The sequence below is a fragment of the Rhincodon typus genome, chromosome 32, assembly GCF_021869965.1.
Source record: "Rhincodon typus isolate 14 chromosome 32, sRhiTyp1.1, whole genome shotgun sequence".
NCBI classification, from domain to species: Eukaryota; Metazoa; Chordata; class Chondrichthyes; order Orectolobiformes; family Rhincodontidae; genus Rhincodon; species Rhincodon typus.
In genome coordinates, this window is record NC_063363.1 from 30,434,966 (window position 1) to 30,452,852 (window position 17,887).

At 40.2% G+C, this 17,887-nt stretch overlaps 1 protein-coding gene across 2 annotated transcripts in view; it reads left to right on the forward strand.

The window, feature by feature from the left end:
- Positions 1-393: 393 nt before the first annotated feature.
- stt3a (STT3 oligosaccharyltransferase complex catalytic subunit A) overlaps positions 394-17,887 on the forward strand; it is a 36,395-nt gene continuing 18,901 nt past the window's right edge. The window contains exons 1-9 of one of the 2 annotated variants that reach the window (XM_048615337.1): positions 394-521; positions 4,737-4,860; positions 8,382-8,442; positions 8,915-9,036; positions 10,138-10,283; positions 11,133-11,223; positions 12,855-12,961; positions 16,086-16,250; positions 17,137-17,317. In XM_048615337.1, coding sequence (XP_048471294.1) covers positions 4,773-4,860; positions 8,382-8,442; positions 8,915-9,036; positions 10,138-10,283; positions 11,133-11,223; positions 12,855-12,961; positions 16,086-16,250; positions 17,137-17,317 — 961 coding nt within the window. In that variant the 5' untranslated portion in view covers positions 394-521; positions 4,737-4,772. Of the gene's footprint in view, positions 586-4,736; positions 4,861-8,381; positions 8,443-8,914; positions 9,037-10,137; positions 10,284-11,132; positions 11,224-12,854; positions 12,962-16,085; positions 16,251-17,136; positions 17,318-17,887 lie in introns of both variants that reach the window. The other variant, XM_020516223.2, reaches the window with a different exon arrangement.

The following is a 17,887-nucleotide window of genomic DNA, read 5'->3' on the forward strand; positions in this document are numbered from 1 at the left end:
TGCAGTCACTAATAAAGGTCCCCTATGCCTTCTTAACCACCTTATCTATCTGTCCCACTGTCTTTAAAGATGTATGGACATTACACACCAAGGTCATTCTGACCTTTGTATCCTGGGATGCTGCTAGTCAGCATGTTAGTCTTGTTAGTCTTCTCCAAAGACATTTAAACAGTGAATGTTAGCTCTTCACTGTGGATTTCCCAGGCTTTTCCCGTTACACCCTCAAGCACTGCAGCTCAGACTGTTTGATTGACAACTGCCCACCTTCAACCCTCCGGTATCCCATCAGGCAGCAGTTCCAGGGGTCGCTCTTGTCCCGCTGGGGCTCCTCGACGTGGGCATGCGCGCGGCCTCGCGGGAATGACACGTCCTCTTTGCGCGCTCGACCAAACTTGATTCCGGAAACGGCCCGCGCTGACTGACAGGGGACCTGCCCAATAGAATGGCGGCGTTTTGGGAGGGCCCGTCCGCTTGCACCCACTGCCGGGGGAAACGAGAGTTCGGCCACTTCCGCTAGCGGGGTAGGTTACACCGGCGAGCGGCCTGAGCCGCGGCTGTGGATGGAGTGAACGAGGAGTTCAGCAGGTCAGAGCGGGAGGCGGCCTGAGGATAATCTGGCGTGGGGAGAGAGGGTTAGGGACCTGGGGGGAGAGAGAGTCAGGCTCCGGGGGTGGAGATTGAGAGAGAGGGGGCCCGGAGGTGTGCCAGGGGAGAGACAGGCCCCGAGTCGCAGCGCTGGGGAAGCCAGGTTCGGGATATGCAAGTTCCGAGACACACTGAGGGTCCACCTCGGTGGCACCATCCGCACTCTGTCCGTCCCCTGCCATTGCCCGTTTAATTTGTAATTAACTATCTTTAAAATCCAGAGATTATCTTCCTGTAGGTTACTATATAATCCCAGTAAATTGGACAATTCTATATGGTTCACAGTGGGAATGAATTGCTGCCATTTCTGTAACTTCTTAACGTTTGATGACTTGAATCTTCAAAAAACGTTGCAGGGAAAATAAGTTTATTTTTCCTTCTCCAATTTAGCCGTTATCCTGAGGCAAAGTTCTGTAGGAATATGGAACCTTACACTGTCTGAATGATAACTTCATTTCTGTGATCCTAAAGTTTTGGTAATTTGCATACTCAACCTGTTTCACAACCAGAATGCTTCCACTCTGCTAAATGTTCACCCCCTTCACTAATGCTTAACAGCTGTAGTGTGTCCCATCTAAAAGATGCATTTCAGTAACATGTTAAGTCTCCTTAGACTGCATTTTCCAGATCCACAACCTCTACCATCTAGAAGGATGCAATGGGTGCACCACCACCTGTAAATTCCCCTCCAAGCTACTCACCATCCTGACTAGCAAGTATATCTTTGCTCCTCCACTTGTACTGTCTAAACCCTGCAATTCTCTCCCTACTAACACTGTGGGTGTCCCAACACTGCAAGAACCACAGCAGTTCCAGAAAGCAGCTCCTCATCGCCTTCTCCAGGGCAATTGGGGATTGACAATAAATGCTGGTCTAACCAGTAACACCCATGCACTTTCCAGATAGTCGTCACTGGAAGTAACAAATGCTGGAGATCACAGCAGGTCAGACAGCATCCATGGACAGAGAGCAAGCTAATGTTTCAAGTCTAGGTGACTCTTCATCAGAGTATCTGCAGTAATTTGCTCCTACCTAATGGTCACTGGATCCTGGTTAAACCCCTTTTGTCCCCAACTCAGTTGCAAGATTCCTAACTGCAATTCTGTTTCTGATCAGCACAGAGGAGAGATCAAGCCTGTTTCTCAGCACTTTTTCCCACTGTCTAACTTGGTGTGTACCACTTGGTGTTGGATGAATTTGTCCCTTCTCTGTAAAAGGTTTTTTTGAGTTTCTGCAGGAATTTGTTTGGCTATCAAGATTGTACTGTCCACCCTAGCAAGTTTTTCAATAATTCTTGCACAAATAAAACATAACTTTGGTGCAGTTAGTTTCTGAGTCAGAGGCTGTGGGAGTTCAAGTCCCATTCCAGAGACATCAATGAATAAACAGGCCGACAGTCAACCGTAGCTCTGGAGAAGAGTCACGCTGTTGGAATTTACTTTTTTTTTGATTGATGTGAACACAAAGTTCTGTTTGCCATATTGGGTAGACTTGAAAGACGCTGTAGCGCAGTTCAAAGAAAAGGATGGAAATGATGCCAATTCTGGGCCAGTTTTGGTGCTTAACCAACCCCATTTAAACAGTGATACCAGCTTTTAATCTCCTTGCTGATTGTGGGAGCTCAGCTCCATGCAAAGCGACTGCTGCATTTCTTACTTTACAGTCAGTTTGATGCTTCAGCCGTACTTCATTGGCTAAACAGAACTTTAGGATATTCTGAAGTCATGAGAGGTGCTGTATTATATGAATGGAAAATCTTTTCCTAACCATAAGGCAGCAATGAACGATCTGTGGTTATTGGGTGGGGCATGGTGGAGTGTAAGAACTGTATCTCTGTCATCTTGGCAAACATGACCAGTCTTTCAGGGTTCTGGCTCTGAAAGAAAATTGTGTGTTGTGTACTTGGAGCTCCGGGCTCTATCTTCATATCAAGCCTCAGAAGCATTAGTAAGAATGACATCCTGATTCATTTTAGAAATAGTAATCCATAATGGCTTCCCACCACCTTCTGGAAAGCATTTGGGGTGAGTAGTGAATACTGACCTTGCCAGTGACGTGAACAGAGGCAAAAGACTGTTTAGCTCTGTGGTTTATGCTCTAGCAATATTTTGGAGTACTTTACTTTCTGTCTGCAATGTATGTTATTTTTTAAATGACCATACTTCATGCATTTCTCTGTTTTCCCATGTTCAGCCTCCTGAGACCGCCCGTGCTTTGTATGGTGCCATTGGATCATTATTGTTACCTGAGTATATAACACCTCATTCCCATGTCTTATCTGAAAGCACAGCACCTTTGATCCGACATTTCTGCAGCAGTGGACAAGTCTGCCTAATTCACGTTGTGGTTTGACTGGAGTCAACTGGAATACTTTCTTTTTGCTCTTCATTCCAGAAGTGTGAGCTTTACTGGCTACATACGAAATAGGACCAGGAGTAAGATATTTGTTCCCTCAAGCCTGCTGTGCCATTCTGTAAAATCATGACTGACCTGCCTCAGGCTTCAACTCCTTGTTTATGCCAGCTGCTCATAGCCCACAACTCCTTGATATTATAAAAACCTGCCTACCCTACTCTCTTACATACTTTGTGATCTAGCCTCCATAATTCTCTGGGATAAAGAATTCCAAACATGCACGATGCTCTGAGAGCAAAAGTTCCTTCGTGTCTCAATTTGAAATAGCGTCCCCTTAATCTTTGTGTCTCCTGATTCAAGGTTTACAGTGACTTCCATGTGAAGTTATTAATGCAAAGTTTTGGTTAAGTTATCTTTCATTTCCCAGTTCACCATTATCAACTCCCCAGTCGCATCCCCCAAGAATCTCTCAATCACTATAACTGCTACTTTTTATATACCCGTAGAAGCCTTTGCTTTTTTTCACATTTCTTGACAATTTACTTTATAATCAATGTTCTCCTTTAATAGCATTTTAGCCATCCAGGCCTGGTTCTCAAAAATTCACTGACCTACCACTTGTTTTCACCGCTTTCTATGCCTTAGGTTTTGATTAGATGCTCTTTTCGACTGTCTTTGTTAGTGACACGTGATTTGTCCGAGGTCAGCATTTTTGCCCATCTCATATTGCCTTTGGGAAGGGAATGGTGAGCTGCCGCCTTGAACTCCTGCAGTTCATGAGGCCCATCTGCAGTTCTGCAGGGGGCGCAGAATGTTAAGATTTTGACCCAGCAGCACGTTGATATAGTTCCAAGTCATGATGATGTGTTGTTTGGACGGGATCTTGCAATGAAAGGGTTTTATGTACCTTCCCATGTTCTTATAGGTGATAGGGGTCACAGGCTTAGAATTTCGCTTGGAGGACTTTTGAAAAGTTACTGCAGTGCACCAAAATGCTGCCATGGTAGACTGGTGGTGGTGAAGGAAATGGCTTGCTCTGTCCTGAATTATGTCAAACTTCTTGAGTGGTGTTGATGGGAAATATTCCAGTTCCAGACACCCCTGGCTTGCCTTGTAAATGATGGGCAGATTTTGAGGTACATACAAGGTATTCATTGCTGTATGATATTGGCAGAGGTCATGTGGCTCATTGTCACCTTGACTGAAAGCCGAACTCTTGAAATGTATTTTTAGCCTTTAGGGCGGATAGGCAGTCACAATGAGCTAGTCTGCACTCAGAGTATGAAATATCATCCTCTAATGGGAATGGGTCATGTTTTTGGATTGCTTGAGTTTTAAGCTTTCAAAGCCGTTGTCCACTGCTGTGACTCCTCAGTCCTGACTTTTGGAAATCTTAAGTATTGCCTGTTAGCATTAATAGCAATAAACCTGGGTATCAGTTCACAAATCCATGTCAGTAATTCCTGTCAAACAGATGATGGATAAACCTTAACAGGCTACTTAGATCATCTGCATTGAATCAATATAGTAGCGAAAGGCTGATCTGAATAGGAAGTAGAAATCTCCGTGTTGCATTGGCCAAGACTGTTGGAAACCTGGATTTAAGAAATTCACAAAAATAAATTAAATTAAGTCCATCTTGCCCACTGTAATTATGATCGCGATGTATTTTTTGCTGTCATTGAATAAATCTGGTGCTATTATAAGTATTACAATTGTTATTTTCTGTTTCTTAGGTTAATAGTGTGTCAGCTGCAAACACCAGACCGAAGATGACTAAGCTGGGATTTTTGCGGTTGTCGTATGAGAAACAGGACACCCTGCTGAAGCTACTCATTCTGTCTATGGCAGCTGTGCTGTGTGAGTTTCTAACAGGGCTTTGCTTATTATTCATAAGGATAAAAGTTCAACTCTTAGACAGCTCATACTCCTGCATTTCAGCATTGATCTCTATCGCACTATCTCTTACTGTCTCATTCACTCCTCAGAACTAGAAATGATGTAGAACGTTTCTCTCTCTTTCCTTCTTTTAAAAGCCAAACTTGTGACCACTAGTTTTCTGATTTGCATCCTTCCTCTGTGGCTTTAAATTGTTTTCTTTGATTATGACCCTCGGTCAAACAGAGTTACACTACATGAGCAAATTATAGCACTTTGAGGCACCATAGGTATCAGCAGGTAATTTTTAGCTTGGCAAGTTGTGTCTAGCTAGGTGTTGCAAAGGTCAGTGCTTCGATCTCAACTAGTTTGTCATCTAAAAAAAAATGACTTAAATTCAACAGTGTGGAATCTCTATAGATAGAGCTGAGAAACAACAAGGGGCAAGAAAACAGTGGGGGTTGTATATTGATCTCCAAACTCTAATAATGGTATTGGGAATGACATTAAATAGGAAATCAGAGATACACGCAACAAAGCAATGTCTGTAATTATGGGTGACTTGAACCTGCATATAGATTGGGCAAATCCAATTAATAACAATACTGTAAAAGAGGAATTTCTGGAGTGTATATGGAATGGTTTTCGAGGCCAATATGTTGAACTAATTAGGGCATTGTGTAATGAGAAAGGAATAACCATTGCGAGAGGCTCTGTGGGATGCCTGACGATAATATGATCAAATTCCTCACCAAGATAGTGACATAGTTGATCATGTGTCCTGGATCCTGAATCTAAATAGAGGAAACCATGATGCTATGAAGTGTGAGGTGGTTGTGATAAGTTGGGGATTGTTACATAAAGGAATGATAGTGGAAAGGACACATGGTCAAACTGCAAAAATCGTTCATTTCTAATAAAAACTGAAAGAACTGCGGATGCTGTAAATCAGAAACAAAAACACTCGACACAAAACGTTAAATCCATTTGTTCATTTCTGTCTGGCACAAAAGGAAAATGGAGAAGGTGGCCAAACCGTGGCTTATAAAGGAAATCAGAGAGTATCAGATTCAAGGAAAAGACCTACAAATTGGCCAAAAAGAATAATGGACTGAGAAGTGGGAGCAGTTTGGAATTCAGCAAAGGAGGACACAGTGATTGATTAAGAAACCGAAAATAGCGTACGAGAGTAAGCTTGTAGGGACCATAAAAACTAACCATTAAGTTTCTACAGGTATGTGAAGAGAAAAAGATTGTTGAAGACAAATGTAGGTCTCCTGCTGTCAGATACAGAGAATTTACATTGGTGAGCAAAGAAATGACTGACCAACTAAATACCTACTTTCCTTTGGGTTCACAAAAGGGAACACAAATAACATGCCAGAAACGTTGAAGAGCGTAGGGTTTAGTAAGAGGGAATTAGTGGAGGAAATCAGTATTATCAGGGAAATGATGTTGGAGAAATTGATGGGATTGAAGGCTGATAAATCCTAGGCCCTGATGATATACATCCTAGAATACTTAAGGAAATAGCTCTAGAAATTGTTGATGCGTCATAGTCGTATAGCACGGAAACAGACCTTTTGGTCCAATTCCTCTGTGCCGACCAAGTTTCCCCAATTAATCCAGTCCCATTTGCCTGCATTTGGCCCATATTCCTCTAAACTTTTCCTATTCATGTATCTGTCCAAATGTCTTTTAAATGTGACTGAACCCGCATTTACCACTTCCTCTGACAATTCATTCCACATACAAACCACCCTCTGTGTGGAAAACGTTGCCCCTCAGGTCCCTTTTAAATTTTTCTCCTCTCACCTTAAAATTATGTCCTCTCTGCCATTGCCTTACTCTCCATCATAAAATTTCCCCTCTGCCTGTATTTGGCCCACATTTGTCTTTTATAAAAAAATTTTATGGTCTATTTTATGCTTCTTGCTAGTTTGCTTTCATATTCTATTTTCTTATTGTCAATTTCTTGCTAAAGAGAATGAGCCTTCTTTGCTGAATTGTAAAATGTTCTCATTCCTCAGGTTTACTTTTTTTTTGGCAACTTTATAAGCTTATTTTCTGTAATCCAATCTTCAAGTTATCTTTGCAACTGTTGGATACGTTTTTTTGGTGGGTTTTTCTGCCTCAAAGGAGTGGGTGTTTGTTGTAAACCATGCTGTTATTTCTTTAAATGCTGGACATTGTTAAACAATATGGTGATAGATTGGCAATCTACTGTAATCAATCCACACTTCATACCTTGGTTACTTCCTTTGTTTAGATGGAGGACCCTAGTTTCAGATTGAACTGCATCGCCCTCAAGCTTAAGATAAAATATTATCAGTTATTAACAAAATTTTGGGTACTTAAAGGAATTAAGGAATATGGGGATGGTATGAGAAGGTTAGGGTGAAATGGAAGATCAGCCTTGATTGTATCGAATATTGGAGCACACTTGAAGGACCAAATGGCTGCCTCCTATTTAAATTGAACTCTGAGGCTGATGGGAGCGGCAAGTGAAGATATATTACCTGAGTTAACTCTATTTCTAACCTGGTTCTGCCGGCATCCTCTAGCGCAAGTGCGTGTGAAGTCAGAATTGTCAACTAAAGTGTCAGGTGTATGACACCTAAAGAGCAGGAGTGCTAATTTCTCTTTGGGAGCGGGTTTTTAATATCTTTTAAAAAGTAGCTGATGTTTCCATTCGGCTGTGAACTATATGGTTTGTTGTATGTTCTGTTGATACAGTTGTCCCCACATTGACTATTGGATGAGTCAGTCTACTCTGGGTTTGACTAACACTAAAATAACTGTGTTTCTGAGAGTGACCAGGATTCCCTCACTTAGTGTTCCCCCACACATTGTTCCCCCACACATTGTTCCACTGTGGGAAGGAGCCTCTGTATCCGAGCATTTAAAGATATTCTCTGTAGAGCAATGTTTTGGGAGTGGAAACTTGAATTCTCTCATCTGTATCAAAGGTGATGGTGTTGGTTCATATTCTCAATTTGAGAATGAAACCAGTGCATCATTTGTTCATTCCTTTTCCTTTTTAATTTTCATCATCTTCCTTCCCACTCTCTATCTGGCCCTTAGCAAGGCTGTCACCCACTGAAAACCTAAAAGTAGTGGATTGCCTCTGGGTTTGCCCTCCATCCCACAGATTTCACATTGTAGCACCTTCTAAGCTCCTGCTTGAAATCCCCAACCATAAAACTGAACATAATCCAAAAATGTTAAAAGATGAGATCAGAGCCACAATTCAATGAGATTATGACTTAAACTTTCAGGTCCACTCCACCATCACCACGGTTCTGAAGAACAGGAGGAATTTTATAGCAATTTAAATTAGTTATTGAAAGCCAAGATGAAGATGTTTCATCAAAGTGGTTAACTTCAATTTTTGACCCGTGAAAAAAATTTGAACACAAATGTTAAGACTAATGTTAAGATTATTAAAATAGAGTAATAAACAGGATTCAGTTGTTATATTAATTTTGCGCTTTGTTCCACAGCATTTTCTACCAGATTGTTCTCTGTATTGAGATTTGAGAGTGTCATCCATGAGTTTGATCCGTAAGTACCAATACAAATAATTTTTATTTCATTATTGCACAATATATCAAACTTCAGCACTTTTATGCTCTTTTGAGGCACTTTAGGTTTGCAACCAGCAAGCATAATGTGATAAACAAAGGAAAAGAAAAGTATGAGAATAAACCAGGCAGAGATATTAAAAATGGATTGTAATTGCTTTTACTTTAAATTGTGCCTCTCTAACTAAACTTTAGGCCCATCTTCCTTGTGTCTTTGCTTGAGTACTGTTTTATTTGATTTTTCTTAAACTTGTTTTCTTTTGGTCAGCATCGTCAGCTTTTAATTTTCTGTCCCCATGTACCTTTGAGAGAATAGCATTGAGCCACTTTCTGTAGTCGCTACAGTTTTGACGTGTAGTTTTTCCTTTTTTCAATGTGTAAATACTGAAAAGTAGTATTTATTGAAAGAGCTTGCCTTGTTCTGTTCCAACTGGTACCTGAAACATCTTTAGGTACTTCAATTACCGGACCACTCGCTTCCTCACTGAAGAAGGTTTCTACAAATTCCATAACTGGTTTGATGATCGAGCCTGGTATCCACTAGGCAGGATTATTGGAGGAACAATCTACCCAGGTCAGTATAGTTTTAGTAGCAGCCATATTGCTGACTTGTTATCTAATATACCAGTGTAGATGTTTAGTTTTGTTTGATACATCTATGAATCCTGTTGGAGTGCTGTGGCTGTGTTACCATGTAAGGATAGAGGCTTACCTAGAGGCATCACTCACCCTGGAGTTTTAAAACTGATTCACAAGTTGCCTAAAAATTCTGAAGCAATCTGTCAATCTTTAAATTCAAAATTAGCAGTGAAAGTCTTTGAAATCTGTTCCTAAAATTTAATTATAAATCTTGCTTTCAGTGCACAGTTGGAATCTGAAGGAAAAAGAAAATGCAATTAATTTGTTTGTTTTTCGTTTGAGGTTAGAACTTAAGTCATGTTGTCATAGTCCCAGAGGACGATAGGACTGTACTTTCATTAGAAAGAGACAACTGGTGGTGATTTAACCTGGGGGTCACCTCACCTCCGGTGAGGGACGAGGTGTAGAAGGTGGGGCCTCATGGCGACCTCAGTGAGTGACGGAATGTAAGAGACTGGGAAATGAGAGGAGAGCAGCAGTAGAAGGGAACAGAAGAAAATTTGTGAAATAAGTTTTTTTTTAAAATTTATTTTGGTAACACAAACACAATGTTCTAGGTAGCTGTATTACTGTAATATTAGGGTTTTTTTATGAAGACTCAAGTGATTGAACATAATAATACAGGGCCTGAACTTGACACTTTAGTTAGGGTTAGGATCATTTACATTTGGAGATGTAGGTCGGGGCTAATTTTCAAGTAGAAGCTTTTTTTATGAGAGTCCAAGAAATTGGTTATTTTGATGCAATGGTTTCTCAATCTTATTGCTATATTAACATAGCCAATGTTTATTTATTTATACAGGGTACTCTACAATCAGCTAGGAAAGAAGCCATGTCTCAAGTATTTTGTTGCCTTTGTATTGCACTTGCTCACTGGGAATTTTTACAGGACTGTGTCTTGAGCTGTCATTAATTTCAAAAGGATATGCAAAAGTACCCAAGCATGTGATTTGGCATGAGATTCTTTGATGTTAGTGCAGATGTATTCTTGAGGTTTTCTTCGAATAACCCACAACATTATTTTATCTACTTCCAGGTCTCATGATAACTTCTGCTGCTCTCTACCATGTGCTGCATTTCTTCCATGTCGCTGTTGACATCAGGAATGTATGCGTGTTTCTGGCTCCTCTCTTCTCATCGTTTACCACCATCGTCACTTATCACTTAACAAAGGAACTGAAGGTAGGAAGTGAACTGTGATCCCTGTAAACCAGGGTATGTGAACCTAGGGAGTTGTTCAGACTGCCTCAGATCAGTTTTTGTAACTAATGTCAGTAATATTGACAGCTGCGTCAGTAAAGGAGTGAAGTTCACAGCAACCGTTCTTTTAGGGGAGAGATTTTTCAGGTGTAAGATCTCATGCTAGTGCAAAAAACCTGAAATAAAGACAAAATTCTAGAAATACTCGGGTTAAGCAGCACCTGTGAGGAGAGAAACAAAGTTGATGTTGATAGTTTATGATTCTTTGTCAGTCTTAACAAATAACCCATTTGCTAGTTGTTTTTCTCTGTTTTATCATCACGCTGACTTATTCACATTACATAACATTTTGGTTTTTCTAGATGGTAGGTTGTGTTGTTAGTGGTCAGCAGAACTGCTGGAATGATCACTTGCATTTGGCTTTGGTGCTGTTGGTATCTGTAGACAAGTGTTTAAAGCCCCAACTCAAGAAGTTACTTAAATCTCCAGCAATGACACAATCTTTTGTATCAGAGCTGTAACTGAAATGGGAAGCTACTATCACGTAGGCCATAAATGAGCCGTATAACATAGTGAGCAGTATTTCAGCTGGCTTGGTGATGAAATCTTCACCATTACTCCATGAATGATGTTCTGTGTACCTTCATTTGTATAACTGGAAATAAAATCCATCTTATGAACAAGCTGAAACCCCATTACTGCCCCTAAAGCATTTCATGGTTTGTATTTAAAATATTCTTTTTGTTTCAGGTTTTGAACATTTGGCATCTTTTTATTTTTATAGTAATTCTGTGTCAACGCTAGGATATGAATATGTTGTTTGTGTTTCAGGATGCTGGTGCTGGCTTGTTAGCTGCTGCCATGATTGCTGTGGTCCCTGGTTATATCTCTCGGTCTGTAGCTGGTTCCTATGATAATGAAGGTGAGTATCCAGTCCAAGCATCCTTTGTATTGGAATACTTGGTTTCAATAATTTTCCATTGCATCAACGATTTCTTAAGTGCAGAATGGTGTTCTTAAGTTCCTAATACTAACATGTGTAATCATGGTAGTCCTTAATTTCAGTTCTGACACTGGATCTTATTCCTTAATGATTGCAATTTAAGTGATCACCAAGACCGCTGCTTTCATCTCCATGATATAGCCCAACTTTGTCCCTCTGCTCATCTGCTGTGGAAGCACTCATCCATATCTTTGTTACCTCTATAATTGACTATTCCAATTTTCACCAGCCAGGCCTCCCATTATCCAACCTTTTATAAACCTGAACTCATCCAAAATAATGGCTGTATCCATATCACTGTGTCCCATTTACTTATCACCTCTCTGCTCATGAGCCCGTTTTGGCTCCCTGACAGGTAGTATCTTATTTTCAAAATTCTCATCCTTGTTTTCAAATCTCTTGTGGCCTTTGCAGTTCCCCACCTCTGTAGCGTACTTACAGACCTTTAAGACCTCACTGCTGTGCCAGTTCTGGCCTCTTGTATGTCTTCTTGCAACTTAACCAATCTGGAAATCTGCTGTAACTAATACTTCCAATCAAATTGTAGTATTCCTGTTAGATACCTTGAGATATTTTGATAATCAAAGACTCCATACTTTCTGTTTTGTTGTTTAAAAATTGATAAGTAATTGTATTTGAAAGCATTAGCCCTGTTCAAAGATTCTTGCATTATACATTTAATCATTGTGAAAGGTGATTTTTACTCATTAGGGACACTAAACCCATTGCATATTTAAAAGCTCAAACTTGACTCCAAGCTCCTCTCACCATGGTCTCCGACTTTGTCTTGCTGCTGTGACAAATTGGATTACTGCGTCAAGGTTCAGGCTGCATTCACGCTCTAACTGTAGCGTCAGCGGAAACCAGTTTCAGTTCTGTGGCTATCATATAACTGCACCCATTCCCCTGTGATTTGCGAGCAGTCTTAGAAAGCTAAAAGATGAATCACCATTCCGATTTTTGTTTTTGGTGCTGTTTGAGGTAGTAAATTTAGCTGGAGCATCTAGCGAACTCGCCGCTGCTCTTTGCAAAGTGGTATGGGAGTTCTGAATCAATAGAATCAGTAACCATAGCCAAAAAAAAACAAAGAACTTTGGATGCTGGAAGTCAGAAACAGAAATTGCCGGAAAACTCAGCAGACCTGGCAGCATCTGTGGAGACAAAGCAGAGTTTTGAGTCCAGTGACCCTTCAGAGCTTCAGTTGCTCAGTTTTCCCAGCAATTTCTGTTTTTGTTTCAGGTAACCAAAACCTTAGTTTAACATCTTCATCCAAAGGACAGTCCTTTATGGTGCTGGGCTGGAATGTCATTCTAGATTTTATACTGTCAGATGGGTGTAGAAGTGCTTTCATAACAGCAGGAGGTTTCTTTTCCAGATTTCTGGAATCCCTTGCCTTTTGCAAGCTAAATCCTGAATGTGACCTGAAATTGTCGCTTTGCTGAAGGAGAATGGCAGCATTGCGTGACAACACGGTAGATGGAAGTGATCTTCTACATTGTATGTTAACAGCATTGCTGCCTTTTTATAATGCTTGTTTTGTATCACTGCAGGTATTGCTATATTCTGCATGTTGCTGACATACTACTTGTGGATTAAGTCTGTAAAGACTGGCTCCATCTACTGGTCTGCAATGTGTGCACTGGCCTACTTCTACATGGTAAGTACGCATTCCAGTATATAAATTAGGAATTTAGAACTGCATATAACAAGGATGATACTATAGTCATAGGGAACTTTAACTTTCACACAGAATGTGCGAAGTAGATTGTGGTAATACTGATGAGCTTATGGAGCACTTTGTTTTAAAATCATTTCAAGGAAGCATTTTATTTTAGTTTCGATATTGTGCAGTGAGAAAGGGTCAACTTTGTTGTAAAGGGAAAAATGGTCATCATATTATAAAATTTTATATTGAACTTGAGTGTCCAAAACTGGTCATATATGTGAATAAAGCAAACTACAAATGAATGGTAGGTGAGTTGGTCAAGCTATTTTGGGGAAACTGGATCAAAAGTTGTGATAGTGGTGAATTCATTCATATTTTGCAGCATATGTGCATTCTGTACAATAACTGAAAGTTCAGGAGGAAATAATCCAGATCTGGTTAACAATGGAAATTATAAATAGAATAAATATTAATGGAAAAACCAAAATAAAACTTGTGAACCTGAATGGGAAAGATAAAACAGATTGTAAAATATTCTAGAGGTATGTAAAAAGGAAGCAGTTAGTGAAATTAAATGTGGATCTTTTAGAACACAGATGAAATTATAATGGTGAATAGAAAAGTGGCTGAAAATAAATACCTATATTGCAGAAAATCCTAAATGGACAATCATTTTATTAGCAAGTTATTGCTGGCAACAACTTTATCTCTCTGCATTGTGAAAAGAAAGTTTTAGAAATATGGAGAACTAAAGACCTTGTAGAAATGAGGAATCTAGGGACGTCATTATCAGTAAATAAACAGTACAAGAGAAATTATTAGGCCATAAGGTAGACAAGCCTCATTGATGTGATGATTCGCATCCTTGGGTGTTATAAGATACAGCAATGGTAGATGCATTGGTTTTGATCTTGTAGAATTTCCCCAGAGTTTAGAACCATTCCTGTAATTCCTGATTGGAAGGTAGCAAACATAACCCCCACTATTCGAGAAAGGAAATTAGCCATAGGCCTTTAACCTGAGATCAGTAGTGGAAAATTATTACTCTGTTATTGGGTATTTATAAACAGGGAATGTTGCCAAATCATTTTACAATTCTCTGGCAACAGAGGATTTATGAACTAACACATGAAACTTTGATAAAGTTTGGGTTTTTGAGGTTGTAACAATCAGGATCATTTAAGTCAAACTAGTGGGGATAGTGTGTTTGGATTTTGAAAAGCACATTTGCTGATGTGCTGGAGAATAGTATATTAGCATGGATTGAGATTTTGTTAATGGATAGAAAATAGTAATAAACAGATCCTTAATGGTTTTGCTTTTCTATAACTGGCAGAATATTACAAGGATTAATGATGAGATAACAAGGTGTAGAGCTGGATGAACACCACAGGTTGCGCGAGAATTGTGGAGCAGGAAGGTTGATGTTTCGGGCCTAAGAAGGGTCTTGGCCCGAAACGTCAGCCTCCCTGCTCCTCTGATGCTGCTTGGCCTGCTGTGTTCATCCAGCTCTACACCTCGTTATCTCAGATTCTCCAGCATCTGCAGTTCCTGCTATCTTTGAAACAAGGATTAATGGTTGGACCTCAGCTGTTTACAATCTAAGTTAATGTCTTTGTGTATGGGGAGTAAGTGAAATATTCCCAGGTTTACTGACGATGCAAAGTTAGACGGGAAATTAAACCATAAGGAGGATGGAAAGAGACTTCAAAGTAATATCCTTGGTGTTACCATTTACCAGAAACTGACTTGGACCAGCCATCTGAATATTGTACCTGTAAGAGTAGGTCAGGGGCTGGGAATTCTACAATGAGTAACTCACTTCCTGATTGTCAAAACCCTATCCACCATTTACAAAGGCACACGTCAGGAGTGTAATGGAATTCTCTTCACTCCACCTCCCTGGATGATTGTAGCTCCAATAATACTCGAGGAGCTCAACATCTTTCAGTACAAAGCAGCCCACTTCATCAGTATACCATCCATCATTTTAAATACTGGTGAACAGTGACTGCAGTGTGTACAAGGTACACTGCAACAACTTTTCCAGCTTACCCCTTTGATATCTCTCATGGCCAAGCTGTCCCAGTGCAATCAGCATCTATCTGAAAAATCTCCTGGATATGTCTGATCCACAAAAAGAAGGACAAATGCAATTTGAAAACCATTTTTCAGCAGTTTTCTGTCATTTATCGGAGGTTTGCTGATGATTACACTGTTCCGTTTCATAGGCAACTCCTCATATACTAATGTAGTCTATCTCTATATGCAGCAAGACCTGGATAGGTCTCATGCTTGAGTTTATTAGTGGCTAATAATATTTAAGCCACACATTTGCAGTCGGTGATCATCTGCAACAAGAAAGAGTCTGACCACCTCCCCTTGACTTTCAATGGCATTACTAGATATTTTTTATTAACCTGATTCAGACACACCTCTGGAGCAGCTAGGCCCTGAACCCAGGCCGCCTTGGCCAAAAGGTACAGGCATTACCGCTGCTCCACAACAGCCCAAGTCAATGGCATGAGTATCGCTGAATCCCCAATCATCAACGTCTGTGTCAATCATGATCAACCTTAGCTTGGCCTGCTATGTTAGTATTGTGCATAAAAGAGCAGGTTTTTAGAGTTCTTCTGGTGCAAAGCTAGTGTCTCTTCCTCTGCGCCAGGAGACCAGGGTTCAAATCCCACATGCTCCAGAGGTACAGTAACATACCTGAACAAGTTGATGAGAAAATATCTAAAAGTGCAGTCAAAGGCTTTGAATTCTAAAGCAATTAGTTAAACTGCTGAATCTCGCAAGCCTTTTTACCATGTAGAAAGTACAGATCAGAAATAAGAACAGCTTGAACACCACTCACTGTTTTATACCATCAAGAATCAAGTAGCAGGTTGAATGGCATCACTTTCTCCATTTTAAAATGCATTCTTTGTACACTATCTGTAAGATGCGCTCCAGCAACTCGCAATAGCTTCTTCGACAGCATGTTTTATATATTGATTAATTTAAATAAATAGATTCATATTAATGTTTTCTGGCGTATTTTATTAAGTTGATGTCTATCGAGTTTTATCTCTATTGTGTTTCTCATCTTGGTGGGTTTTGTCTCTTTCAGGTTTCATCATGGGGTGGTTACGTGTTTCTGATCAATCTGATCCCACTTCATGTGCTCATCCTTATGCTGACTGGACGATTTTCCCACCGGATCTATGTTGCATACTGCACAGTGTACAGTCTTGGAACCATACTCTCAATGCAGATCTCCTTTGTGGGATTCCAGGTTTGTAAAGCTGTTTCTTTTCTCTGGTGCCCTTTCCTCCTCTGAAGATGCTGTGTCATGCTGCATTTCCACATGTCCCTGTACATGTCAACAACTAGGGTCATTCATCAATCTGTACCAGATCCAAATGGAGGACCTTTCTATAAGCCCGTGTAGTAGATTGAGAACCAAGGTTATAATGTCCAGTCTGTTGACATACTATCTAAATCTTACAATTCTCTTCCTTAAACCTGTTATTTCAAGTTAAGCTACAGATAGAATCGGGTATTGGCTATTCAGTTGATTTATCCTGTCCATCATTTAATTAGATAATAACTGATCTGTACCATAGTTCTGTCTACCTACCTTGATCTATCTGTCAATGTCCTTCCTGAGATAGCAAATTCCATATTTCCTGTCCCTTTTTTGTGTGAAAAATATGCCTCTTGATTTCACATTTAAATAATGGGGCTTTTCTGTTCAGATTGTTCCACCAAACGAAGCTGTTTCTATATGTGCAGTTTAGAAACATTAGTTCTATAATGCGTGTTGCAAGTTAAAAATGTAGTCCTTTTCACATCTGACTGTCCACTTCAATAAGTAGCGGACACGGTGACTCCTTACCAGAATCCTTGAATAATTTACAAAGCAATTTTCAGGTCGAGTAAGTTTGCATTTACTATTATTTATCATTTAACTTTTAATACTCAAACAAACTGACTACAGGTATATGAACTAACAATTTCTTCGAACCGTCTGATTTAATTTGTCATTGCCAGTACTAGTCAGACATTATACCAGTCAGAAAATAGTCCTGATAATGCAGTACTTTATACCCCATGTGCCATTTCTGTCTGGGTAGTATAGTGAAAAAAAATTAATTCCCTGGTTTTCTTTCTCCCCTCAGCCGGTCCAGTCTTCAGAGCATATGGCTGCCTTGGGTGTTTTTGGTCTGTGCCAAATCCATGCGTTTGTTGACTACCTACGCAGCAAATTGAATCCGCAACAGTTTGAGATTCTTTTCAAGAGTGTCGTCTCTCTGGTGGGGTTAGTGGTCCTGTCTGCAGGAGCAGTGCTGATGCTCACAGGTACAATGTTATTGCTCATTTTGTTAAATTACCTCCTCCTTATCTCCTCTCATTACAGCCTCAGCCCCTGTCAGGGGAGGTGATGGCCTGGTGGTCTTATCATGGGACTGTTAATCTACACACCCAGCTAATGTTGTGGGGACACAGTTTGAATCCCACCATGACAGATGGTGGAAATTCAACTCAATAAAGAATCTGGAATTAAGAGTCTAACGATGACTGAGAAAGCGCTGTCAATTGTCATAAATTGTCACTAATGTCCTTGCGGGAAGGCAATCTGCCAAAATAACTTGGTCTGGCCTACATGAGACTTCAGACCCACAGCAATGTGGTTGACGCTTAACTGCCGTCTGGGCAATAAATGCTGGCCTGGCCAGTGATCCCTACATCCTATGAATGAATGGAAAAAAAAATTCTCTAAATACATCTGGTATGGACCAGACCAGAACCTCCCACACCCCACCCTTAAAATATTTTAAGAAGGTAGCCTAGACCCTAACATTTTCTTATTTTAAAGGTAGATGTGAAGTGCCATGTTCCAGATGTGATGCGACTGGTCAAACTACTCGA